The sequence below is a fragment of the Mesocricetus auratus genome, unplaced genomic scaffold (genome assembly GCF_017639785.1).
Source record: "Mesocricetus auratus isolate SY011 unplaced genomic scaffold, BCM_Maur_2.0 Super-Scaffold_100006, whole genome shotgun sequence".
Taxonomy (NCBI): Eukaryota; Metazoa; Chordata; class Mammalia; order Rodentia; family Cricetidae; genus Mesocricetus; species Mesocricetus auratus.
This window is the reverse complement of record NW_024429190.1, coordinates 12,931,213-12,958,389: the sequence shown is the minus strand read 5'-3', so window position 1 is coordinate 12,958,389 and position 27,177 is coordinate 12,931,213. Positions and strand designations below refer to the sequence as shown.

The following is a 27,177-nucleotide window of genomic DNA, read 5'->3' as shown; positions in this document are numbered from 1 at the left end:
GCCAGAATAAACTAAGATGAATCTGTGATGATTGGCACTCATTGTCAACTTGACAGGATCTAGGACTATCTGGGATCAGGCCTCTGGCACTGCCTATTGGCGACTGCTTCCCTGAAGTGTGAAGACCTACCTCACTCCTGGCTGGGATCCAGGACTATGTTACACAGGTAAAGAAGGGGAGCTGACAATATAACCAGTTGTTCCAGGCTCCTGCTGCCTTGGAAGACTGTACCCTCAACTGTTTGTTTAAATGAATTCTTTCCATCTCTGAATTGCTTTTACTGGAATATTTTATCACAACAGAAAGACACTGGGACAGCATCCCCACGGAGGTTTCTTTACAACTCCACATCCCTGACTCCACCCATTAATCTCTGTTTCAAGAAGCTAACACACACTACAGCTAACTCTGAACTGGCTGCACTCAGGGGCTAGTATGGGACAGGAGCCCCAAGAGGATGCCTCCACGGCTGCCCTGGACCCTGGTACTCTTACCAGGAGGTAGTGCCGGTGGTGTTCTGCTGCTGCCGCGTGCTGGGCAGCCTCTTCTGCCTGTAGCAGCATGACTGCCAGGAATTCTGTTAAGGTCTCCAGTCTAGCAAGGCTCCTGGCCCAACACAGCATGTACACTTCCTGTGAGCCAGCCACCTAAAGGGCATGGCTGTAAGCATAGCAGGCCTGCTAGGCAGGCTGATAAACACCTCTGTCTCCTCCTGTGATCCAGGGAAGCACAGGGGAGCTCTATCAAAGAGTCAGTCAGGCCTCTGTCCTCTTGATGCCCTGAGGCAAAGAGTCTGAGTTCAATAAGCATTTGGGGCATCACCTAGCAAGCAGAACTTGATCGTTTGGCATCATGGTCCAGTCAGATGACTGAACTGGGAGCTTCAGTTATTTTCAGATCAGATTTTTTCTCATCTCACAATCCTAACAACCCATCTGCTCTGCTCTCACTGCCTGCTTCTCTTCTGTCCTATTATCTGACTTGTCCGTCACATGATTCCTCACACAGCAGTCTCTGAGCAAGCCTCTCTCCTCTAATTTAGGACCGTCTTCTCTTTTAAAAATTTCAAATTGCATTCATCTGTGTTTGTGTGCGTGCCTGTGCCATAGTGAAGAGGAAAACTTGCAGGAGTTCCTTCTACCAAGTGGGTTCCAAGGACCAAACCCAGGTCATGAGGTTTGGCAGCAAGCTATCTTCACTGGCCCTAGAAACATCTTTTCTAAAGCACAAATTTAAATGCACTGAAAACTCCTGATGCTCTTGAATGTCATCAGGACAAGGAGCAAATCCCAGAGTCTGACACACAGGGCTCTATGGGAGGTCCCCAGACCACATTGACGCTCCCAGGAGCCACACGCACCACATATTTTTGTTTTGTGTTTTCTGAAACAGGGTGTTGGAACTTATTATGTTGACTAGGTTGGCCTCAAACTCAGAGATCTGCCTGCCTCTACCTGTCTCTGCCCCAAGTGCTGAGATTCAAGGTGTGTACCACCACAGCTCACCAGTAAATCTGTGTAAACACTCAGGCTCTCCAGAATTTTTAGTGCCCTAGGACTTACATTCAGCTCAGGAGTTTCTTCCTTACCTGGACTCCTGGGATACCAGAAACCTTTTATCTTATTATTATTTTTGTTTGTTTGTTTGTTTGAAGAAAGGATTTCTCTGTGTAACCCTAGCTGTTCTGGAACTTACTATGTAGACCGGGCTGGTCTCCAACTCAAAGACCCACCTGCCTTTGCCTCTGAACTGCTGGGATTAAAGGCATGAGATACCACCACTGGGCACATTTTACTTTAAAACCAAAACCAAAAAGTCTGAGACAGGGTCTGGATGTGTAGTCAGGCTGGTCTTGTATTTAAGATCCTTCTGCCTCACTGTTCCTGAGTGCTGGGCACACAGGCATGGTTCTGGGACAGGCCTTCAGTAGCTCTATCATACCACAGTCAAGACCTGTTTTCCGCTGGGCGTTGGTGGCGCACGCCTTTAATCCTAGCACTTGGGAGGCAGAGGCAGGCGGAACTCTGTGAGTTCGAGACCAGCAGCCTGGTCTACAAGAGCGAGTTCCCGGACAGCTTCCAAAGCCACAGAGAAACCCTGTCTCGAAAAACCAAAAAAAAAAAAAAAAAAAAAAAAGACCTGTTTTCCTATCCGTTTTCTCATTGAACAAAGAGAGCTGTGAGTCTTTGGTCCCCCATGTGTGATGGTTGGTTTTTCTGTAATTTTGACGCGGTCAGAATCACTTGGGAAAGGGGACTCAGAAAATGCCTCCATCAGACTGGCCTGTTGGCAAGTCTATGGGACATTTTCCTGATTAAGACTGATGCGGTAGAGCCTAGCTCACTGTAAGTAGTGCTGGGTAGGTGGTCCTGGATTATTTAAGAAGCAGACTGAGCAAGCCTTAGAGAACAAACCAGTGAGCATTGTTCCTCTGCTTCAGTGCCTGCCTTGAGTTCCTACCCCACCTTATGTCAGGTGAAATAAACCCTCTCACTACATACAAGAATTTAAGCTGGAGTTCAACATGAATCAAGACTTGAATGGGCAAATGTAAGGATGGGCATCTGAGGCATCCATATCCTCACACTGTGGACATCCTAGGGAGAGGGGGGTTGGGAGGAACAGGTCAGTGTAAAGGATACAGTGCTTCCAGTGTGCAAAGGCCCTCCGCAGAGCTATCTTCTTGGCTAGCTTCTCCACCAAGGCCTGGTGGGCAGACAGGCTCTGCCTCCACTCCCAGGCCCACTGCCAGTCACAGAAATATATCTGGAGCACAGTGACACGGTGGAATTTTGCAGCCATTTCTGCAACAGAGAAATAACTCTTAGGTACTGCTCCCCACGAGGAGGAAGAGGATACGAAGGCTGGATGCTACTACTGGCAGAGAGCCGGGATTCAAGAGCACTCCCCAGGAAGAACCCTCATTAAAAGTTTTAGGTTGACAATGTAGCTCAGTGAGAAAGTGTGTGCTTAGACCATGTGAGGCCCTTTCAGTTCAAGCCCAAGCACCACAACTCTAGTGTCTAGAGTTGTCTAGATACTAGAAAGTTATCAAACCTCTAGAATTACTTCTCCAAGAAAAAAGGTCTGGCTGGGCATTGGTGGCACACGCCTTTAATCCCAGCACTTGGGAGGCAGAGGCAGGTGGATCTCTGTGAGCTCGAGGCCAGCCTGGTCTACAAGAGCTAGTTTCAGAACAGCCTCCAAAGCCACAGAGAAACCCTGTCTCAAAAACCAAAAAAAAAAAAAAAAAAAAAAGAAAAGAAAAAAGGTCTGTTGTTTTAGGGAAGTGTTGTCAACTTCACACATTTGGGAAGAGGGAACTAGTTGACTGTCTCCATCAAAATGGACTGTGGCGTGTCTGTGAAGCCATTTGTTTTTGTTTTAATTAGGAACTGATTGGTATAGGAGTGCCCAGTCCATTGTGAGCAGTGCTATCTGAGCAGGCAAGCCTGGGCCTTATAAGAAAAGTAACTGAGTAAGACAGCAGAAAGGAGGTAAGCCAGTAAGCAACACTCCTTCATGGTCTCTGCTTTAGTTATAGCCTCCAGGTTCGTGCCTTGACTTCCCTTAATAATAGACTGTAAGCTATCAGCCAAATAAACACTTTCTTTCCCCAAGTTGGTTTGGTCAGTTTTATGACAGCAACAGAAACCAACCAATAAAGGAGGTACATACAATAAAATACTTTCTCGCCAAGGGCTGAGGCTTCTACATAGATGCCAATATGAAGAATGATAACTGACACTTTCCAAGATACTGTTTGATTTTTGTCTCTACTTGGGGCTTTCTGGATAGGATCAGTCTCCAAGGACACAACATACCACTCCAATGATCTTGCTGGCAAAGGACATCCTGAGCTTTCAGCCATGCTGACCCAAGCTGCCAGACACATGTCCTTCCAACACTAATCAGCTGGTAACTGTGGTAGAGTATTATTTTAAGGTGTGTGACTTTTGTTCATGCTGCATTTTGTTTAACTTGGTGTAGTTGGGATTCTTTGCCTGTCTAAAACACCCGATGGTTTAATAAAGAGCTGCAAGAAACAAGCCAAGCTAAGGCCTACTGATTATAAGAAAGAATAAGACTGCATAGATTTATTTGGGAGCTCGGTGGAGGACCCCATGAAGAGCCCAAAAAGACAAAAGAGTAAAACAGCAAATAACAGGTAGCTGGTAAACTGAGACCTCCAAAGTAGGCTGCAGCTTGAGGCATGAGATTAAAGTTCATCATGTTAACAACCCTAAGAGCCATTGCTTTCCACTATGCTCCAACAGACACGGGGAACTCTGCTAGGCTGATACTGGCAGCCTAAGAGGTAAATGGGATTCACTTGGACAAGAGCCTGAGAGCCTAACCTAGGGTCTGGTCCAGTGTTTGATTCACTTCTGTGTAAACTCAACAGGCTTGCTTACAAAAAGCATCAGTAGTCATGCTCCTAGGGTGGCCTGGACCAGCAGGTTGGTCTCAGTGACAGGGTCCTAAGGGGAAGAGGCCAGGAAATGAGAAGATAAAAAAAAGAGATAAAAGCTGTGGCCAGGAGGTCTTGCATAAGCTATGTCTGATTTTAGAGAGGGGAAAGCCTTGGGTTGATCTAGAACTCAACACTAGGGGTTATTAACTCTAAAACTATTTGAAAAACTAGACCACAATGATGGCATCCGTGAGAATCCCACAATGCCAAACTTCACAGAATCTGTGATGTTAATTTTTTTCTTTTTACTTAAACAACATCCAAAAAAGTTTCAATATCACAAATTCTATGCATTGCATAAGGGAGGACAAATTCAAATAATCCAAGTATGTGTTGAGGGCTGGTCTGATTCAAGGTTTTCCCTGAGGCCATGATGTATGGAGAAGGAACATAGTTTCTAGTCTAAAATCAGAAACATGGTGACAGACCCAGTAATGGCCTGGGGTCAGGACCTTATGGGAGCTGTGGCTTCAGATCCTGAGAACCCAATTCTTTCCACCATACAGAGCTGTGGCCAGCAGTCTCAGGCCATTGTGTGTTGCAGAATGTTAAAGATGTTACATTTGTTTACACTGTGAATATTTTTTAATAATGCAAAGATGTGTTGCATTCCTTTATGCTACATCTGTTTAACTCTGCGAGGCTGTGTTACTGTGCCTGTTTAAAACACTTGATGGTTTAATAAAGAGCTGAAAGGCCAAATGCAAGGCAGAAGAGAGGAAGGCAGGGCTGGCAGACAAAGAGGATAAACAGGAGCAGAAATCTGGGAAGAGAAGATCAAGGAGTGAGAAAGAGGAGGAGAGGAAGACTCCAGGGCCCAGCCACCCAGCTACATAGCAAGCCACAGAGAAAGAAGTGAAAAAGTTTACAGAAACAGAGAAAGAGATGGGACAGTGGCGGCTCACGCCTTTAATCCCAGCACTCGGGAGGCAGAGGTAGGTGGATCTCTGTGAGTTCAAAGATGGCCTGGTCCACAGGACACCTAGAGCTGTTAACACAGAGAAACCCTGTGAGTGGGGGGGGGGACACGACACGACGACACAGACAGACAAAGTCCCAGAAGCAAAAGACAGACAGGATAATTTAAGAAAAGCTAACTAGAAACAAGCCAAGCTAAGGCCAGGAATTCAATAAGAAAGAATAAGCCTCCATGTGTATTTATTTGGGAGCTGGATGGCAGGCCCCCCAGAATAGCCAAAGAGTAAAAAAACAACCAACTACAACTGTGTGCTTTGTCTGTGATACTCTTGAGATCCCTTGTGCAACACTGCTGGATTAGCTTCCCACTCAGTCCCATTATATGACAGTTTCTGCTGACTTTGTCTCATTTTTCTCATGGAAATAGTATATCAGATACTGTACATCTTCATAAGCTTGCTTGGCATAAGACATAACTTATGCAAGACTTCCTGATCCCACCTGTTTTTTTTGTTTGTTTGTTTTTGTTTTTGTTTTTCCGAGACAGGGTTTCTCTGTGGCTTTGGAGGCTGTCCTGGAACTAGCTCTTGTAGACCAGGCTGGCCTCGAACTCACAGAGATCCGCCTGCCTCTGCCTCCCGAGTGCTGGGATTAAAGGCGTGCGCCACCAACGCCCGGCGATCCCACCTGTTTTATCTTCTCATCTCCTGGTCATCTCTCACTTAGGACCCTGTCACTGAAGAAAGGCCTGCTGGTCCAGGGCAAGTGTCTATCAACAGGAAATGGCTAAGTAAAGGTAAGCCTGCGTCAGCCAGGCATGGTGGGTACACAACTTCAATCCCGGCACTCAGGAGGCAAAGGCAGACAGATCTCTAGGAGCCCAAAGCCAGTGAGAAACCGTATCGTGAGAACAGTGAGACCCCAGCAGAACCACACAGCAATATCTTGTCTCAAACCCAAACCAAATGCAAAAGCCACCTGTCTTATCTTTGCTGGCAACAGCTCTCCTGCCTCGGTCTCTCACCCTGAAAATACAGGCCTGCTGCACGTTCACCTCTGCCCACTCCTGAACTCAACTATGAAGTTAATCTCTAGCTGAAGTGCTGTTCCTCCAGAGACACTGAGAGCAAGAGTCTTGATGGGGCAGTCTCACATCTCACTTCCAAGCCAGCGTTGCTGTGGGATAACCCTTCTGTGTGCTGTGAATATGCATCCCTCTCATTGGTTAATAAAGAAGCTGCTTTGGCCTATAGCAAGGCGGAATAAGGCCAGGCTGAAAAGCCAAATGGAGACAGAGGGAGAAAGAAGGGTGGAGTGGAGGAACAAGACGTGCCAGAGGACAGGTAAAGCCACAAAGCACATGGCAAAATTTAGGTTAATAGAAATGGGTTAATTTAAGCTGTAAGAGCTAGTTAGTAATAAGCCTGAGCAATAGGCAAAACATTCTGTAACTAATATAAGTTTCTGTGTGTTTATTTGAAACTGGGCAGTCATGACAAAAGCAATTCTGGACGTTGCCCATTTAGAGGCCTGGGGGCTCTTTTGCCTAAAGGCGGCTTTCTCACCGTCTTCGCCATGTGAAGCAGCTGTCTCAAGCCCACCTGATATAGCCTCTTCCTCCCATGTCTCCTCTATCTTGTATGTCCCTTTTCCTGTACCATTCCAAGAAGTCTGGGAAAGTGACTGGCACAGGGTTTGACAGAAAGAAGATAAATACTATATTAATAAGACAAAAAAGGCAAGACATTCTAAAAATACAAATAATCATTAAAAGTAGACTTCTTTTGTTTGTTTTGGTTTGGTTTTGGTTTTGGTTTTCAAGACAGGGTTTCTCTGTGGAGCTTTGGAGCCTATCCTGGCACTCACTCACTCTGTAGACCAGACTGGCCTCCAACTCACAAACATCCACCTGTCTCTGCCTCTCAAGTGCTGGATTAAAGGCATGCGCCACCATCACCCGGCTAAAAGTGGACTTCTTGATAAAGATGTAATACAATGTAAAAACAAGCACAATACAAAATTGTAGATATGATCATACCTATCACAATATGAACATTCCCATTTGAAATCAAATATATAAAGTAATCAATACATTATTTGAATAGAAGTTAGGCATGTTAGTAAAATCCAGAAGGAAATAACGAGAAGCAAGGATGATACACTTTTCTTCTCCATTTCTTGTCCTCAGAACTGTGGTGTACCGCATTCTGCTTCCTCTGCATGGAGGGCAGTGGGGAGAGAGGTCAGACCAGGCCAGGCCAGGGAAGCTGGGCTTTCTACTCACCACTCTGCCGTCTCTTTACCCTACAGATGTGGAGGTACTCAAGCCAAGCCTTCCAAGATCTCTGCTTCTGCCAGCGCTGATGGTGTCGCACAGCAGTGACCACCTTCCAGCTTTCCCGCCGCCTATTTAGGAGCTGTTCTTGCCATCGTGACCAAGCCTGAAAAGATCAGGTCAGGAACTCAATGTCATTCTCAGTCACACAGCTTGAGGCCAGTCTGGGCTATGTGAGATCCTACCTAAAACAAACTTTGGGGTAAGGGGATTACAAATTAAAAAATAAATAAAAAGAAGTTGTAAAAAATAATTTGCAGAGACTGGAGAGATGCCTCAGTGGTTCAGAGCATTGACTGCTCTTCCAAAGGACCTGGGTTCAATTCCCAGTAACCACATGGCAGCTACCAACTATCTATAACTCCAGAATCCAACACCCTTACACAGGCAAAATCTCAAATAAAATTTAAAAAAATAGTAATAATAAAATAAATTTTTCAAAAAAAGTAATTTGCAGCCAGGTGGTAGTAGTGTACATGGTGTACACCTCTAATCCCAGCACTCAGGAGGCAGGAGCAGGTGGATCTCTTTGAGTTTGCCACCAGCCTGGTCTACAGAGTGAGTTCCATGACTGCCAAGGCTACACAGAGAAACTCTGTCTAGGGGGGAGAATTTGCAAGTACACGACTGAGTTCAGGATAAGACTCTTGAGCTCAGCTGCACTAGTGAATTAACTGAGAAAAGACATGCGATTGTTCCTAAATATACAAGGGATAAGGCAGAGATAACAAGCTAGGGAAACTAAAGGAAGATGAATCAGATGCAAAGAATACTGATGTCAACAGCTATTCTGTTTTAAATTTCTATGATAGCTCCATGCAAACACAGATAATAAAAATTCTGTCTTTAGGGCTCACTCCTTTTTCCTCTTTGGCTGGCTGAAGGCAAGATGGTCACCAGCAGCTCTCCTGGAGTCACCCGTGCAAGTTTGGCAAGTTTGGCCAGGGCTCTGGCTCTTGCCACATCTGCTCTAACCACCACAGTCTGGTCTGGAAATATGGGCTGAACATATGCCATATGCCATCAGTGTTTCCGTAAGTACGTGAAGGACATAGGCTTCATTAAGGCGAACTAAGAAACCTTGAATGGATTATTTAAGATTGTCTACCCAGTGAAACAGATCATGCTAGTCTTTTACATAAAGAATTAAAAAAAAAAGAGCTGGAGAGATGACTCAGAGGTTAAGAGCACTGACTGCTCTTCCAGAGGTCCTGAGTTCAATTCCCAGCAACTACATAGTGGCTCACAACCATTTGTAATGAGATCTGTACCCTCTTCTGACCTTCAGGCATACAAGCAGACAGAATACTGTGTATATAATAAATAAAATATTTTTAAAAAAGAATAAAAAAATGAAGATCTTCACAAAAAAAAATCTGTCCTAAAAAAGGAATAATGGAGGGAGGGGTAGGGGATAGGGAGAGATAGCTCAATAGTTGTTACTCTTACAGAAGACCTGCATTCAGTTCCCAGCACCCACAGAGGGGCTAAAAACCATCTGTAAATCCAGCTCCAGGGGATCTGACATGCTCTTCTGTCTTCTGAAATATGAGGCACATACATGGTGCACACACATACACACAAAATTTACACACACAAAATCAAATGACACTCTGGGCGTGATATAGTAAATTCAGATTTAGGATGAATGAAAGTCGGCCTTTTCTTTGGAAGTGGGGGGGGGGATAGCTTTCAAGAGACTGTTCTCTTACATTTCAGGGAAGTGTGCCTGTAAAAGATGAGAGGATTCTCTTAAAATGTTTCACAAATGTATGTCCATGAGAAGGTTTCATGTATCTGCAGAGATAACTCATGCCCTAGTTTGAATATAAAGATTTATTGTTGTTTGGGATTTTCTGTTTTGGTCTTTCGAGACAGGGTTTCCTCTGTGTAGTTTTATAGCCCATGCTGGCCTAGAATTTGTATTATTTTTAATTTTATTGCTTTAATTATGTATGTGGCATATGTGTCTCTCATATGAATATGTACTTATGTGTGCAGGTATCTGAAAGCCAAAGTTGGATCCCCTGACGTTGGAGTTACAGATGGTTATGAGCCACCTGACATGGATGCTAGGAATTAAACTCTGGTCCAAGTCTCAAGGGAATAAATATGTATTTGTACAGTTGTTAAAAACATGAAGGCAGCCGGGCGGTGGTGGCGCACACCTTTAATCCCAGCACTCAGAAGGATCTCTGTGAGTTCAAGACCATCCTGGTCTACAAGAGTCGGTTCCAGGACAGCCTCCAAAGTTACAGAGAAACCTGTCTCGAAAAAACAAAAAACAAACAAACAGAAATCCTGACATATTCCTCACAGCAGCGCCCATCTGCCATAGCCTGGCCTTCTGCACTGCTCCCCACCCCATCTCCCCAGATGCCCAGTTGCAGTCCCAACAAGCAGCAGCAGTGAAAAGCCTTCCTGTTGATTATATAGCCCTAGGACAAACAAACCTGCAGCTGGAGGCTCAGGGCCCTGTGCTTCACAGCTGCTGCGAGGAGAGCACGATCTGCATGAGCTTGTCCTAGTCGCCACCTCCACTTTCTCCACCAGAAACTGAAGAGAGAATCAAAGATGGAGTCAGTTGGGGTAGCAGGGACGTAGAAGAATCTAGGGCTGTGCTTCTCAACTTTAACCTGAGTCTCTCTCCTTCACAGGGCCATCTCTACACCGGCATCTGCTAGACCCACTGCTGCAAAGAAAACAAAATGAAGAGGGTCCAAGGGCTGAAGAGGTGGTTGTCGAGGACTGTACTTCCACCAAGTCTAACAACCTGAGTTCAATCCCTGGGACCCCACGGTGGAAGAAGAAAACTCACTCCCACAAGTTGTCTCTGGCCTCCACATGTATCATCTGTCTCACAAACACTAAATAAAATGTGATTTTAAAAAGTTTAAGGGAGGCAGAGGCAGGCAGATCTCTGTGAGTTCGAGGCCGGGCTGGACCGACAACCTCCAAAACAATACAGAGAAACCCTGTCTCATAAAAACCAAAAAAAAAAAAAAGTTTAAGAGACGTCGGGAGTTGGTGGTGGACACCTTTAATCCCAGCAATCGGGAGGCAGAGGCAGGCGGATCTCTGTGAGTTCCAGACCAGCCTGGTCTACAGAGTGAGTTTCAGGACAGGCTCCAAAACAATACAGGGAAACCCTGTCTCGAAAACCAAAAAAAAAAAAATAAACTAAAGTCATATTCAGTCTTAAGCACTATAAATTATTATCCATTCATTCGTTTGCAGTACTGGCAATGAACTCAGGGTCGTGTGCATACCAGGCAAGCTCTCTACCCTTCAACACTACAGACATGCTCTGGTGCTCTGGCCTACACGATTTAGTTTTCAAACATGGAAGTTACCCACGTTTAAAACTCAGCTTTCATGAGAATATCTGAAGGAAAAAAGAGTGGCTTTCAGATTTCTAATCGTGCAGGATGTCGCCTTCCTTCCCTCCTATGTTAGCCACACACTCACCGTAACACACTCTGTCGCCTAAATTCTAGAGCAGTGTTCTGCATTTGACGTTTGGTCCTACGAGCAACCATGTATATCAACCAGGATTTCCAGGCTTGTCGAATCTTCTGCTTTGTATCTAGAGACATCAAAGCGAGAGAGACCATTTTTAAAGGGTAGAAACTGGGCTGGAGAGATGGCTCAGCAGTTAGGAGCATCTACTGCTCTTTCTTGACTCCAGTTCAGTTCCCAGCAACCACACTGGGCAGCTCACAACCTCCTGTGATTCCAGCTCCAGAGTGGATTGCAGGGGATCTGAGGCCTTTCTTCTGGCCTCTGCACATTCCTATACACTGACATACGCACATTAAACACAGTTAAAAATAAAACCAGGGGCTGGAGAGATGGCTCAGCTGTTAAAGGCTAGGCTGACAACCAAAAAAATAAAACCAGAAAAAAAAAATTAAAAGGACCCTGTCTCTGAAAAAAAAAAAATGGATAGAGGGCTAGAGAGATAGCTCAGAGGTTAAGAGCACTGGCTATTGTTCCAAAGGTCTTGAGTTCAATTCACAGCAACCACATGGTGGCTCACAAGCATCTATAATGAGATCTGGTGCCCTCTTCTGGCATCAAGAGATACATGAAGGCAGAATACTGTATACATACTTTAAAAAAAAAAACTGGGTAGAGAGAGCCAATGAGATGACTCAGTGAAGCTGAGTTTAATCCCTGGAGCTCACTCACACAACAGGAGGAGAGAACTGACTCCTGCGGGCTGTCTCCAACCTCACATGAGCACCATGGTATGCAGGAGCCCCACATCCTTAGACAAACAAACAGATGTAAGAAAATGTAAAGGATAGAGAGGGATACACAATTTCAGGTTGCGATACCAGCTCAAGGACTTCCTGTACTTAGCCTGAATTGCCCATAGCTCTTCTCCAGCCTTCATGTGCCCTTTGCTGGACTCACTGTATATTGTTACAAATTAAAAAAGATTCAGGCCGGGCGGTGGTGGTGCACGCCTTTAATCCCAGCACTCGGGAGGCAGAGGCAGGCGGATCTCTGTGAGTTCGAGACCAGCCTGGTCTACAGAGTGAGTTTCAGGACAGGCTCCAAAACAATACAGAGAACCCCTGTCTCGTAAAAACCAAAAAAAAAAAAAAAAAAAAGATTCAAGACTGCACAGGTGACAAGGTGCCAGTCACAAGCATTTAAAGGAAAACTTAAGTGTGTCAGGCAGGCACACTGCCAACTGTGCTGTACCTGAACCCTTCTACCGTTGGGTTTTTTGTTCTGTTTTGAGACAGGGTGTCTCTGTGTAATAGTCCTAACTGTCCTAGAACTCACTCCCTGTGTGGATCAGGCTGGCCTCAAACTCACAGAAATCCACTTGCCTTGAGTGCTGGAATTAAAGATGCACACTACCACATCTGGCCTTATTTTTTAAGAGTTTCTCAGTGAACTTGGAGCTCACCAATTAAATTAGACTAGCTGGCCAGAGAGCCATCGGAATCCTCCTGCCTCCATTTCCCAGTGCTGGTTTGGAGGCATGGCTGGCTTTTTATGTGGTTTCTAAAGAATCAAACTCAGGTCCTCATGCTTGCTTTGCAAACCGCATTACTGACATCCATTTTCCCAACCCTAGAAACATGGTGGTAGTGCAGGCCTTGAATCCCAGCACTCAGGAAGCACAGGCAGACGATCTCTGTAACACACATGCAGGGCAAAACATTCAAACACATCAAAAATAAATCTAACCCCCCCCTTTTAAGAATTTCAACAGATACAAAAAAGATACAAATATGATGGCTAATCTAGATTGTCAACTACATCTGGAATTAACTAAAACCCAAATAGCTGGGCACACCTGGGAGGAATTTTTCTTAACTGGATCATTTGAGGTGAGAAGAACCATGATAAACCCTGGGCCACACCTTCTGGTGGCTGCCCACATAAAAGGACACAGGAAAAGGAAGCCTTTTTTTTTTTTTTTTTTTTTTGCTGTTTTCCTGCTTGCCCTCATCAACCCTGTTCCTGAGATACTCCTTTGCTGGAGTTAGAACCCACATTTTTTGGTTTTTCGAGACAGGGTTTCTCTGTATTGTTTTGGAGGCTATCAGTCCAGCCCGGCCTCGAACTCACAGAGATCCGCCTGCCTCTGCCTCCCGAGTGCTGGGATTAAAGGCTTGCGCCACCACCGCCCGGCTAGAACCCACATTTTCATGATTCCCACACAGACTGAAGACAGGCAGCTCTATGACTTCACTGGGACTCTAGCACCGCATTGGAACAGCTGAGACATCCAGTCTTGTGAACCGAACAATCACCAGGACAGTCATTGCTGATCTACTTGTACCACAGCCTGTGAGCCACTCTCACAAATCCCCTTTTAATGTATATAATATATATATTGACAGAATTGATTATATATTAACATAATACATAATATATGTATGTATATATACACAAATTAGCTCACTATATTAGTTCTGTTCCTTTACAGAACCCTAACTAATACAATGGGGCATAAATGTGTGCATATGTGGATGTGTATATATATTAATAGTGAGAACAGGAAAAGGTACTCAATATCATTAATTATTAGAAAAATGCAAAAACTCGAATGAAATATCTGAACTATCTATACAGATAATTCAAATAACTGTAGAATTAAATTATAATTATTCTTTTGTAGGAGGTTTTTGTTTCTTTTCTTTTTTAGAGGCAGAGTATCTTGTGTAGCTCTCACAATGGAGATCAGGTTGCTCTCTGAACTCAGAGTCTCCCAGTCTCTGGAGTGCTGGTGTTAAAGCCACATGTGCTCCACTTGTTTTGTTTTTGAAACAGGAGCCGACTGTGCAGCTGAGGCTAGCCATCTGCTTGCTCCCTCACCTCTCCAGTGCTGTGATTACAGGCACGAACCAGCACAGCTGCCCCATTTCTAAATCAGCAATTTGTATTTTTGCATATATAATGACTCTGCATTTGCCAAAAGCAAAGAAGTGCACACCAAAAAGAATAACTCCTACTGTATAAGAATTAGAAATAACAACAAAAACAAACCATTAGCTACTTACAGGTTAAATACAGAAACAGTCTGTCTCATATTGAACTAAGAACCTAATATCCTAGGAAAAGAAGAGAAAGCTAGACAGGGAAGGTTTCATTCATCACTTATGTAGTTATTTTTGAGATGGCTGTGCTTCTTGAACTTTAGTCGGAAATTTTCCGTTTTCTTTCCTCCACCTCTTGAGTACTGAGATTACAGGCATGTATCTACACACCTGGCTTGGAAAGGTAACACTTCAAATACACCTGAATCAAAACTGGAGATGGCTCCATATCTAAGAGCACTTGCTGCTCTTCAGAGGACTCAGGTTCAATTCCCAGCTTACAACTAACTGCAAGTCCAGTTCCGGTGGATCTTATGCTCTCTTCTGGCCACTGCATGCACACAGCACACAGATACATAGAAAAATAAATTAACCAATAAATGAAAACGGGCCTGAATCTTTTCAATCTCCAGGAAAGGTAAGAAGTGCATATCAGTATGGCTAGAGGCTGGGAGTGGGGAGAGAACAGGTGAACCCCGAATGTCACACCACGGCTTCGAGTTCATTAAGAGAGGCCAAGTGAACCTGCAGAGTGGCAACCACTCCTACAGCTAAGTGCACAGGGGACAGTGAATCAAAGAGGTGATGAAGCTCCAACACTGGAGGAAGGGAGAATCACTGCCAGTGCGTCCTTTAGAGGGCTCTCAGAACACCAGACAAACCCTGCGGAAGCATGAGGAATGGAACCAACCTAAGCAAGGCTTGTCACCCGGACAGGGAAAGGAGAAAGTACAGGTCCACACACCAGCAGACCAGGTATAGTACACTCACACATCTGCCATATGAGCTTCAAGTGCCCAAACTATGCCACATGGAGACACAGGATCTGACCAGGCAGGGGTTCACCTAGAACCCACTCCAAGAACAAGAAAGGAATCACGTGCATCTTCTCTCTCACCAGACGACTCCCTCTCCCAGAACTCCCTCTCTCTCACCATGACGCTCAGCTCTTTGGAGCCCCTTCCTCAGCTCCTGTTGCTGGTGCACAAAGGTCTTCCAGCTCTTGAACATCAGGCTGTACAAGTAGTATCTGAGGAGCCAAAATGCAGACGGTGCTTATGGTTAGACAATAAAGGACCTCCACCCAGCACACCCAGTCACTTTTACACTTAGGAGCGTTCTAGAAAGGGGAAAACCTGTAGTTGATAGAGAGATGGTCAGCAGACGTTAGGGTTGTTTGGAATGAGAGGGAAATCTTTTTTTTTTTTTTTTTTTTTTTTTTGGTTTTTCTCTGTGGCTTTGGAGGCTGTCCTGGAACTCGCTCGGTAGTCCAGGCTGGTCTCAAACTCACAGAGATCCACCTGCCTCTGCCTCCCGAGTGCTGGGATTAAAGGCGTGCGCCACCAACGCCCGGCTGAGAGGGAAATCTTATAGGAATAGGCTGTTTGACCCTTAATAGCAGAACCATCTAAAAATAATAATTGGGGCTAGAGAGATGGTTCCATGTTTAAGAACACTGGGTGCTTTTCCAGAGGACCTGGGTTAGGTTCCCAGCACCAACATGGCAGCTCACAACTACCTGTAATAGCAGTTCCAGGGACCAACACCGCTTCTGCAGGCATTTCAGGCACATGGTGCACAGACATACATGCAAGCAAAGCCCCCATACACATACAATAACAAAATGCTATCGTCCCTCCTCTCAATAGCACAATGAGTTCTCTTCCGGATTGTCTTCCAGAGTATAAGTTTTGAGACACTCAAAACAAAACAAAGAATTTTGCTGTATTTACTGTATAGAGGGGTGTATGGTTCATGGCAAGTGGGGAGGTCAGAGGACAATGTGCAGAAAGGAGTTGCTCTCTCTCCCATGTGGGTTCAGGGAGCCAACTCCAGTTACTAGGTAGCAAGTGCCTTTACCTGCTAAGTTATAGCACTTGCCCTAAAAATGGGCATTTGGTGTAATATTTTAACTTTGTTCTCTATTTACTCCTTGCAATGTCAGTGGCAAGGATTAAAAGATTCTTCTTTCATCCTTTTCCTATTTTTTTAATTGTGTTTTGGTGCTAGGGATGAAACCCATAACCTTGTACAGGCTAACCATTTGCTCTCCCACTCAGATACCTGACCCAGCCTCTCTATTTTCTGAATGGTCTATGTAGGACACACCTTTTCTTGATCATAATCAGTATTCTAGGACTAATTTTTTTGTTATTTTTTAAGACAGGGTTTCTCTATGTAGTCTTAGCTGTCCTAGAACTAGCTCTGTACACCAAGCTGGCCTAGAACTCAGAGGTCTGTCTGCATCTATTCTAGGGTGTTGGAATTAAAGGTGTGTGCCACAACTGCCTGGTTTAGGACTAATTATTCAAAAACAAACAAATAAGCAAAAAAAAACCTTTCAGATTTAGAAATACATGGAAGTAAGTTTCCACATACCTAACAAAGCTATCTGACTCAGAGGAGCACGCACGTGTGCATGGACATGGACCTCGCTGCAAATAACTATGGATTTACTTATTTGCTATCCAAAACTTTGCTTCTTTGGAACACAAGCAAGACTTTGAGTAATTGATGCAGTGTAAAGTCTGTATTTCAACAAGTGTAAAGCAATGAGACACCTGTAGTGACAGTCGGCTCGAACGCAGAGTTTCCATTCCCTCTGGGAGACCCACCATTCTTCCCTCCATTCTCCAAAGACCTTCTGTAGTATTCTTTGCTCATGGAAAAGCCTAGGCAGAAGGAAGAACAGCAGAAAGCTGGTGTGAGGCAGCTGGGCTGAGGTCTCTGCCAGGTCAGCTTCACACCCGCCCTTACCTTCTCAGTTAAAACACCAAAGTGTGGAAAGTGACAATGGATTATGTCAGATGGCAGGTTCAGTGCGACATACACTAGGAACAAGACAATTACACCAAAGAGTTCAACAATTACAGATATTAAGGGAAAGTTGAAATCTTCACAAACTATGAGGGAATCAAAAACTATGATTTTGAGGAGTAGGTGAGATGACGCAGTAGATAAAGCCACAGCAGCCACAGCAGAGAAGCCCAAGGACTTGAGCTTGCTCTCTGGACCACGAAAAGACAGAGAGAACTGACTCCACAAAGTGGCCTTCTGACTTCCACACATGTGCCATGGCACCACACTCACACATCAAACACAGATAATTTCAAACTATTACAGCTTTCAGAATTTTTTAATTTTTTTAAATTGAATAAGAAACTTTTTATTCCCTTGTAACTGTGTGTAAGGAAAGTAGCTGCAGTGTATGTTCCAGAGACTGAGCTCAAGTAAGCAGTTTCGTTTTGTTTTGTTTTTGAGACAGGGACTCCATGTAGCCCTAGCTGTCCTAGGTCTCACTATGTAGACCAGGCTGGCCTCAAACTCAGAGAGATCCTCCTTCCTCTGCCTCCTGAGAGCTGGGATCAAAGAAGTGAGTTTCTGCTTCTTGTGCCTTCTCTTGCTCTTTTCTTTCTGTTTGTTTTGTTCAATTCTGATGTGTTTGATTTGTTTTATCTTAGTATATGTTATAATAAAGCAACAAAATCCCTTAGAAACCTGTTAGCATTGGTGGCACACACCCTTTAATTCCAGCACTTGGGAGGCAGAGGCAGGTGGATCTCTGAGTTCCAGGACAATTTAAAAAAAGAAAGAAAAGAAAAAGCCTCTTTGTTTTCTACTAAGAGACAGAAATAGAATGGACCCAGGTGGAAGAGAGGAAGGAAGGAACTTGGAGGAGTAGAGGGAGAAGAAATTATAATTATGATATATTATGTCAGCCTACTATACATATTGAGCCCCAGGCTAGCTAGAAATATAAAGTGAGACCCTGTCTGAAATATGTGTGTGTATACACACACACAAGCATATAGAGAGATGATGATGACAATGTTGGTGAGGAAAGGGGAGAAGAGATGGAATTATATTTTAATTGAAAATGTTTTAAAGTCAGTAACAGAAACAGAAGAAGCCCAGCAGCAGCTCATGCTCTGAGCTAACAATACCTGGCTCTAGAGGGAGTTACTCTTCCAAATGTCATTCGAATCCACAAATACAAGAACTTTCTGGCCACACATCTGAAAGAAGAGAAGGATACATATACACTTGAAAATACCTGGATAGCAGGAGTTTTCTGGAAAAAAGAGGGAACCTTTAAGGTGTTAAGTGGAGGGACCACAGTCTGAATCAAAAGATGATGCTAATCTTGCATCAAACAGAAAATGGAGAGGACAGGTTTATAAGACTAAAATCAACTGTGTGGTGGTGGCACACGCCTTTAATCCCAGCACTCGGGAGGCAGAGGCAGGCGGATCTCTGTGAGTTCGAGACCAGCCTGGACTACCGAGCGAGTTCCAGGACAGCCTCCAAAGCCACAGAGAAACCCTGTCTCGAAAAACCAAAAAAAAAAAAAAAAAAAAGCATATGCCACCATACCACTCAACAAGGTCATGTTTTTTGGTTTTTCTTTTTTTATTATTTTATAAATACAGTAAACAAAATGTATGAAAATAAGGAAAGTTTGGCCATTATCAACTTCTACAGTGGAGTCATCTCCCACTGTGCATGCGTGCGTGCGTGCATGCAGGACCCAGGGCCTCTTCAAGTTTAAGCAGGTACTTTACCACTAACTTACAAACACAGCCACTTTATAATTATTTCTTTAAAGACAGGCATTGCTGTAATAAAACTCAGAGGCTGTAAGTTTCAAAGGTTGCAGAAAGTTGAGTCCTACATAGTTTAACATGTACCAAGATTAGATAAAGGACTTTTTCTGTGCCCAACTGTGGGAGCATGACTCCAGCAATAGCAGAACTCATCATGAAAGCATATAGATATTTTTTTAATTCCATAAAATTGTTTTCTTTTTAATCTGGACAAAGAGAAGACTCCCATTGGAGCACATGCCCTGTTTTCCTTTATCATTGTTTTAGGAAACTTAGAACGAAATGTTTTTTGACAGATGCCACTTATGGCCCAGACTTTGACCTGCCATCTTCTTGGTTTATCCTGCCATATGGCTGGGAATACAAGCCTGTATCACCATACCTGACTCACTTTAGACAAGACAACACAAAACACCTTTCAATACAAAGCATTTTGACAATGAAGAGATGGAGACATCAGACTTGAGGGGAACCATTCTTTTCTCATTTTTCTTCCTGTTTAAATCCCTGGCAAAGATTCATATATCCTGGTCTTTTCCAAATACCAAGAGAGGGGTGGGGCACTCAGTGCTCTCTACTCAAGCCCCTGTGCCACGCTGTGCCACGTAATGGTCATCAGCTCACAGGGTGTCTGCCATTCCCTTGTGACTGCGCTGAAAGCAGGGGCCATCCTTGTAGTCCCTAGCACACTGTGTGGTTTAAATGCTCATGGGTGAGTGTACACACACACACACACACACACACACACACACACACACACACAGCCACTCACTCATTCTTTTTGTCAATCTCTGGGCTCAGTTTAAACCCTCTTCTTCCTACCTTTTGTCTGACTTCTTCTTACGTGATCCTTTACGGCTGAGCTAATTGTATGTCACAACTGGAGACCATAAATGAAAACTGTCTGTAGTTCTAAATATTCTTCTTCTTTTCTTTTAAAGACAAAGTCTTGTGCTATATAACCCTGGTTGGCCTGGAGCTCTCTATGTAGACCAGGCTACTCTCAAACTCACAGAAATCTATCTGCTTCTGCTTCCTGAGTGTTTGGATTAAAAACAAGCACCATCAAACTTGACCCTAAATATTCTTTTTATCTCAATATTCCACTCAGAAGAGTTCTCCAATTAACTGGCATAGAAATAGTAAAAATTATTCCTTTGATTTGGACAAGAAAGAAAAACAAATGAAGCGTCTCACCTGCTGCGCAGTTCTCTTAATCGGTGTCGAGTCCAGCTGTGGGAGGCAGGAGTTGATGAATAGCAGCTTCGAGGTGACCCCTTCTGGACCCCAGAGAAGGCAGACCTGTTGAGTGGCAGTGCCTTACGAGAACAAGGTTTCTTAACCACACCATCCCTAAAAGACCTTAAATTTGAGCAGAGAGGAAAGGAGAGAAAAAAATCTCTTCATACAATATACACACATTTTAACACACAACTAAGCTCTGTGTTAAACTCATGGGGACTGACGCTGACTATGCCAGCAACCAGCACTGCTGGGCCAGCACTACGTGGAAACTGCAGAGCAACAGGTGAGGTCATTCGACCTAGCATGTTCATTAATTAGCTTTTATTATATTTTAAAGAGAATCATTTACAACCTAGAAACAGATTCCTACGTACAAAGTAAAACTGAGAACCTGAAGCTCTGGCTCAGAGATGAGCTTCACAAAGTCCCAGGTTCTATCTTCAGTGCTTCAAAATGAACTAAGATAATAACAAATCTCAGGGAGGAGCCTAGGGCAATGGCTCAGTGACGAGGGGCACCGCTGTTCTTCTGGAGGACCTGGGTTAGATCCTAGCACCCACATAGCAGTTCACACCTCTTCCAGGGGAGCTGACACTGCTCCCCTCCAACAGCACCAGGCATGCACTGGTGCACTGATACACATGCAGACAAAACACCCAGATACATAAAATAAAGTTTCAGGAGGGTGGTGGTGAAACACACCTTTAATCCCAGCACTCAGTAGACAGATCTCTTGAGTTCAAGGTCAGCCTAGTCTACATTGTAATTTCTAGGACAGCCACGGCTATACAGAGAAACCATGTCTCAAAAAAATCATATAGATAAATAATAGTATAATAAAATTTTTAAAAATTTTAGGGAACTGGAATGATGACTCAATGGTAAAATGAGCTTGCTGATCTCATGAGGACCAGAGTTCAGGCCCAAGCACCCATATCCAGTGGCTCACATACCCCTGTAACTCTAATTCCAAAGGATCCAATACCTTCTGACCTCTGCGGGCACTGAGAGAATGTGTGCACTCAAGTATACACACACACACACACACACATACAGTAAAATACTCAGAGAAAATAAAAAATTTTAATTTTAGCTATTTAAACAAGAAAATAATCAAAAAATCTTTTTGTTGTTTTTTTGAGACAATGTCTCTTAAGGCCCAGACTAACCTTGAACTCCTGATGCCCCTGCTTCTACCTCCTAAGTGCTGGGATGACAAGCATACTCCACCACACCTGCCTCAAAGTCTTTTAAAAAAGTAATTAAACGGGGCTGGAGAGATGGCTCAGAGGTTAAGAGCACTGATTGCTCTTCCAGAGGTCCTGAGTTCAATTCCCAGCAACCACATGGTGGCTCACAACCATCTACAATTCAATCTGGTGCCCTCTTCTGGCATGCAGACATACATGGAGGTGGGATGTTGTATTCATAATAAATAAAATAAATCTTTAAAAAAAAGTAATTAAAAACTTTTCAGATAACATGACTCTGATATCAACATGAAACATCATACTTTTACTTCTTTATTTATTCCCTTTTCTAGACAGGGTTTCTCTGTGTAGTCCTGACTGTCCTGGAACTCACTCTGTAGACCAGGCTGGCCTCAGATTCAGAGATCTACCTGCCTCTGCTTCCCTTACCAAGTGCTGGGATTAAAGGCGTGCAACACCCCCACACACACCACCACCACCACCACCACCACCACCACCACCACCACCACCACCGGCTGAAATGACATACTTTTTACCAAACATTGTATTTCAACATTAGCCAGGTGTGATGGCACATGCCCATGATCCCAGCAGTTGAACAGTAACTGTAGCTGTCATTTTTGCATATTTTTCCTATTACATACCTGGAGTCAATTTTCTTCTCCATTCTCTGCTGAACCCTTTTGATGGAAATTCAGCCACTGGTTGATATGTTTCTCTGTGACTAGATAACTGATGAACAAAGCCTTTTATCTTCCTCTTATAACTGCAAGAAAGAGATAAAAGAGAGTAAGTTGCTTGCACACTCCCAGGGGTTACACTTCTGAATACCTGCCTTCCTGCTCTGAGTTCCTGTCCCTCTACTTCTTCATTCAATACTACTCTTACTGTCCTGGTTAAGGTTGTTAGTGCTGTGATAAAACACCATGACCGAAGCAACTAGAGGAGGAAATTTGACTTACACTTCCTTATCATAGTTCATCACTGAAGGAAATCAGGACAGGAACTCAAAACAGGGCAGGAACATGGAGACATGAGCTGATGCAGAGACCATGGAGGAGGAGTACTAGCTACTGGCTTGCTCATAACTGCTTGCTCAGCCCGCTTTCTATAGAACCCAGGGCCACCAGAAGAGGGATGGCATCACCCACAATGGGCTAGGCATCCCTGATCAGAAACTAATTATGAAAATGTCCCATAGCTAGGCAGTGGTGGTGCAGGCCTTTAATCCCAGCACTTAGGAAGCAGAGGCAGGTCGATCTCTGTGAGTCTGAGGTCAGCCTGGTCTACAGAGTTCCAAGGCAGCCAGGGCTGTTACACAGAGAAACCCTTTCTCAAAAATAAAAATCAAAGAAAGAAAATTCCATAGAGATGAATTTTTTTTGTTTTTGTTTTGTTTTTCAAGACAGGGTTTCTCTGTGTAGCTTTGGAGCCTATCCTGGCACTCGCTCTATACCAGGCTGGCCTTGAATTCACAGAGATCTGCCTGCCTCTCTCTCCCGAGTGCTGGGATTAAAGACGTGCACCACCAACACCAGACTTAGAGATGGATCTTATGAAGGCACTTTCTCAATTGAGGTTCCCTCCTGTCAGGCAACTCTAGCTTATATCAGCTGACATAAATATAGCCAAGACACTTATTCTAATTTATACTATTAAAAAGTTACTTCTGGGGCTGGAAAGATACTCAGTGGTTAAGAGCACTGGCTGCTCTTCCAGAGGTCCTGAGTTTAGTTCCCAGCAACCACATGGTGGCTCACAACCATCTGTAACAAGATCTGGTGCCCTCTTCTGGCATGCAGACAAACATGGAGGCAGGATGTTGTATTCATAATAAATAAATACATCTTTAAAAAAAAGTTACTTCTGGGGCTGGAGAGATACTCAGTGGTTAAGAGCACTGACTGCTCTTCCAGAGGTCCTGAGTTCAAGACCCAGCAACCACATGGTGGCTCACAACCATCTATAGTGAGATTTGATGCCCTCTTCTGGCAATAAAGGTGTACATGCAGATAGAGCACTCAAACACATTTTTAAAAAATCTTCAAAAAAAAGAAAAGTTACTTCTGAGTCAGACTGTGGTGGCACATGCCTTTAATCCTAGCACTCGAGAGGCAGAGACACGCAGATCTCTGTGTGCTCAAGGTCAGCCTGGTTTACAGAGCAGGTTCCAGGACAGCCAGGGCTACACAGAGAAACCCTGTCTCAGGAAAAAAACAAGTTATTCCTGATGCACACCTTTAATTCCAGGAAGCGGGGAAAGAGGTAGGTTGATCTTTATGAGGCCAGCCTGGTCTGTATAGTAAGTTCCAAGACATCCAGGGCTGCATAGAAAACGCTGTCTCAAAAACAAAACAGTTACACTGGGCCAGTGAGATACCCTGAGTTGATTCCCAGATGGAGAGAGAAAATGGACTCTTGAAAGTTGTCCTCAGCCGGGCGTTGGTGGCGCACACCTTTAATCCCAGCACTCGGGAGGCAGAGGCAGGCGGATCTCTGTGAGTTCGAGGCCAGCCTGGTCTACAGAGTGAGTTCCAGGACAGCCTCCAAAACAATACAGAGAAACCCTGCCTGGAAAAACCAAAAAAAAAAAAAAAAAAAAAAAAAAAGTAAATGCAATACTACCACATGCTTAAATACAGATAAGTCTTAAGAACATCATACAGGGGGCTGGAGAGGTTAAGAGCACTGACTGCTCTTCCAGAGGTCCTGAGTTCAATTCCCAGCAATCACATGGTGGCTCATAACTATTTGTAATGAGATCTGGTGCCCTCTTCTAGCCTGCAGGTATTCATGCAGGCAGAATACTGTGTACATAAATCCTTAAAAAAATACAGAATAAAATAAGCCAGTCACATATATGATTTCACTTTCCTCCGTGTGTGTGTGTGTGTGTGTGTGTGTGTGTGTGTGTGTGTGTGTGTGTGTTTCACTATGCAGACCAGGCTGGCCTCGAACCCACAAAGAACTGCATGCCTTTACAGTCTGAGTGTGCAATTAAAGGTATGTTGTACCATACACTAATGATGTCATTTTTATGAAATGTCCAGGAAGGCAAAGCTTTATAGTCAGAAAAGCAAACTGGTAGTAGTAGCCCTAGGGCAAGGCTTCTTAACTATTTGCCACAGTTGACCAATTTCACATATACTTTTTGTTTTGTTTTGTTTCAAGATATGGTTTCTCTGTGTAGCCCGTGTGTAGCTCTGACTGTCCTGGAACTCGCTCTGTAGACCATGCTGGTCTCAAACTCACAAAGATCCACCTGCCTCTGCCTCCCGAGTGCTAGGACTAATGGAGTGCACCACCACCACCCTGCTGTATTTTTAAATTTTTAACTTAATCATTTTTTATGTGTGTGTATGTTTTGTCTGTGTACCACATATGTGTAGTGCCTGAGGCACACGGGCTACAATTAAGATGACACTTATAGCACAGGTTCCCTGCTTTCTCCCAGCACTTTCCATGAACGACCCACTTTAACAACGCCACCTCATCAGGTGCTTATTGTCACTTTCCAAGTAGATGCCCAAGGTCATCGGCTAACAGGTGGCGCCGGCGCCGGTGGCGTTCAAGCCTCTATGCACCTTCAGAAACCACACCATTAGAGAATCCGTGGTACAATTGCAGCGTGGGTTCAGCTCTCGGCTTGGTCAGCTGAGATCGGTGTACACAGCGGAGCCCTTCACCCAGGCGCACGCCTGAATCGAATCTGGATCTAGGCAGGCCAATAAGCTTCGCGCAGGCGGAAGCTCACCCTGAAGAGCTCTCCGAGGGTGCACAGGCCCTGCAAAAGCAGCGCGAGGGCAGCCAGGGCAAGGAGGGCACACTCCGAACAACCTCACGCACGCTCTGCCCGCGTCTCCACGCACAGACCAAGGCCTTGTGGGTAGGCACCATCTCCTGCACCACTGCAGCTGAAAGAGCTGTCACAGGGCCCAGCTCCTAGGCACCCGCGCTCTGCCGGCTTTAAAGCAGGAGGACCGGCTGGCCATTCAAAGGCTGGGGGTGCCAGGTCTGGCCTCGTACCTGACGGAGCTGACTCCTCACCGGACCCGGGAAGAGGTTGCGGCGAAGGCCAGCGGCCAGGGATTTCGCGCCCTGCACCGGCGGCCCCGCCCCCGTCTCCACGGCGACGCGGCCCGCGCCGGAAGTTGCGCTGTCGTTTTTAGTGCTCGCTGCCTCCCGGGGAACAGAGGCCCCTGGCTTCTCTCTGAGCGCGGCTTCCGACCGTTCTCTTGGCCGGAAGTGTGGGCGCTTCTTGGATACCGGTCTCCAGCAACGCCTGCACCGAGCGGTGTGGGAACCACAGGTGTCTGACCTGGGCGTGGTGGTGCACGTCGGTAATCTCCGCATCCGATCGGCCAATTAGTGGTATATCTTCAAAGACATAGCTTTGAGAAAAGACTAAGAGATTGCATATTAAAAACAAGGGAAACTATTTGGTGGGTGTGTGAAGATTAGAACCATGGGGCGGGAGACAAGACTCAGCGACTAAGAGCACTTTGTGCTCATCCAGATTTCCAGCACTCACATGGCGGCTTATAAACCGCGTGCTCTCTGCCGAAAGGCGGTGGTGCACGTCTTTAATTCCACTCGTGAGACAATGTCGGGCGGATCTCTGTGAGTTCGAGGCCAGCCTGGTCTACTGAGCAAGTTCCAGCACAGAGAAACCCTGTCTCGAAAAACATAAATAGATAAATAAACAAATGCAGGCAAAACACTCAAAGTAATTTTTTTGTTGTTTTTCAAGAAAGGGTTTCTCTGTGGCTTTGGAGGCTGTCCTGGAACTAGCTCTTGTAGACCAGGCCTGCCTCTGCCTTCCGAGTGCTGGGATTAAAGGTGAGTGTCACCACCGCCCGGTAAAATAAATATTTTTTAAAAGATTAAACTCACGTAATATGTTTTTTTGCCCTTTTCACAAATGGTGACTTTTTTTTAAAGATTTATTTATTTATTACATATACAGTATTCTGTGTACACGCCAGAAGAGGGCACCAGATTGAATTGTAGATGGTTGTGAGCCACCATGTGGTTGCTGGGAATTGAACTCAGGACCTCTGGAAGAGCAGTCAGTGCTCTTAACTTCTGAGCCATCTCTCCAACCCCGACTTTTTTTTTTTTTTTTTTTTTAGGAGACAGGGTTTCACAGTATTGTTTTGGAGGCTATCAGTCCAGCCCGGCCTCGAACTCACAGAGATCCGCCTGCCTCTGCCTCCCAAGTGCTGGGATTAAAGGCGTGTGCCACCATCGCCCAGCAAATGGTGACTTTTGTAATTCAAAATATTTGAAATCATTTATTGGTAGCAACCATCTGTGAGAGGCTGAGGCAGGAGGAATACTGCAGTTTCAAAACAACCAGGCCTATTTAATGGGTTCCAGTACAGCCTGGGCTAGAGTGAGACTATCTATATGAATAACAAGCAAATAAATAGTGTTTAAATACAGTTGGCTAAAGTGTCAAGATGGCTCAGCAGGTAAAGGCACCTGAACCTTAGCTCAATCCCCAGACTTCTATAGCGAAAGAGAACTAGCTCTCAAAAGTAATCCTTTGACCTCTAGCCATGCACATGCACAGGATACGAGCGCGCGCGCGCACACACACATAAATAAAAGATAAGAGGAACGTAAATAAACCTGGCCTGCTAGTGCATGCCTGTACTCCCTAGCTATTCAGGAAGCTGAGGCAGGAAAAATTAGAAATTTTAAGACCTCTGTTGAAATTTGGAAAGTACTTGTTTCAAAAATAAAACAGCTGGACTAGGTGTGGTGAAGCATACCTTTTTTTTTTTTTTTTTTTTGGTTTTTCGAGACAGGGTTTCTCTGTGG

The 27,177-nt window shown here is 44.6% G+C and overlaps 1 protein-coding gene and 1 pseudogene across 5 annotated transcripts in view; one reads left to right on the top strand and one right to left on the bottom strand.

Annotated features, from left to right (window-relative positions):
• The window catches only part of Sfi1 (SFI1 centrin binding protein), a 49,262-nt gene extending 23,776 nt beyond the window's left edge, over nucleotides 1-25,486 (bottom strand). For 2 of the 5 annotated variants that reach the window (XM_040746854.1, XM_040746857.1), the window contains exons 1-11: nucleotides 25,378-25,483; nucleotides 21,996-22,117; nucleotides 20,093-20,257; nucleotides 18,236-18,307; nucleotides 16,853-16,963; nucleotides 15,227-15,321; nucleotides 11,197-11,314; nucleotides 10,182-10,284; nucleotides 7,678-7,834; nucleotides 2,644-2,805; nucleotides 496-566 (exon numbers count right to left, since the gene is read on the bottom strand). In XM_040746854.1, the coding sequence (XP_040602788.1) occupies nucleotides 496-566; nucleotides 2,644-2,805; nucleotides 7,678-7,834; nucleotides 10,182-10,284; nucleotides 11,197-11,314; nucleotides 15,227-15,321; nucleotides 16,853-16,963; nucleotides 18,236-18,307; nucleotides 20,093-20,257; nucleotides 21,996-22,018 (1,077 nt within the window). In that variant the 5' untranslated portion in view covers nucleotides 22,019-22,117; nucleotides 25,378-25,483. Of the gene's footprint in view, nucleotides 1-495; nucleotides 567-2,643; nucleotides 2,806-7,677; nucleotides 7,835-10,181; nucleotides 10,285-11,196; nucleotides 11,315-15,226; nucleotides 15,322-16,852; nucleotides 16,964-18,235; nucleotides 18,308-20,092; nucleotides 20,258-21,995; nucleotides 22,118-25,377 lie in introns of those variants that run through there. The other 3 variants (XR_005877697.1, XM_040746853.1, XM_040746855.1) reach the window with 3 other exon arrangements.
• LOC110339966 lies at nucleotides 8,205-8,803 on the top strand (annotated as a pseudogene).
• Nucleotides 25,487-27,177: the final 1,691 nt, after the last annotated feature.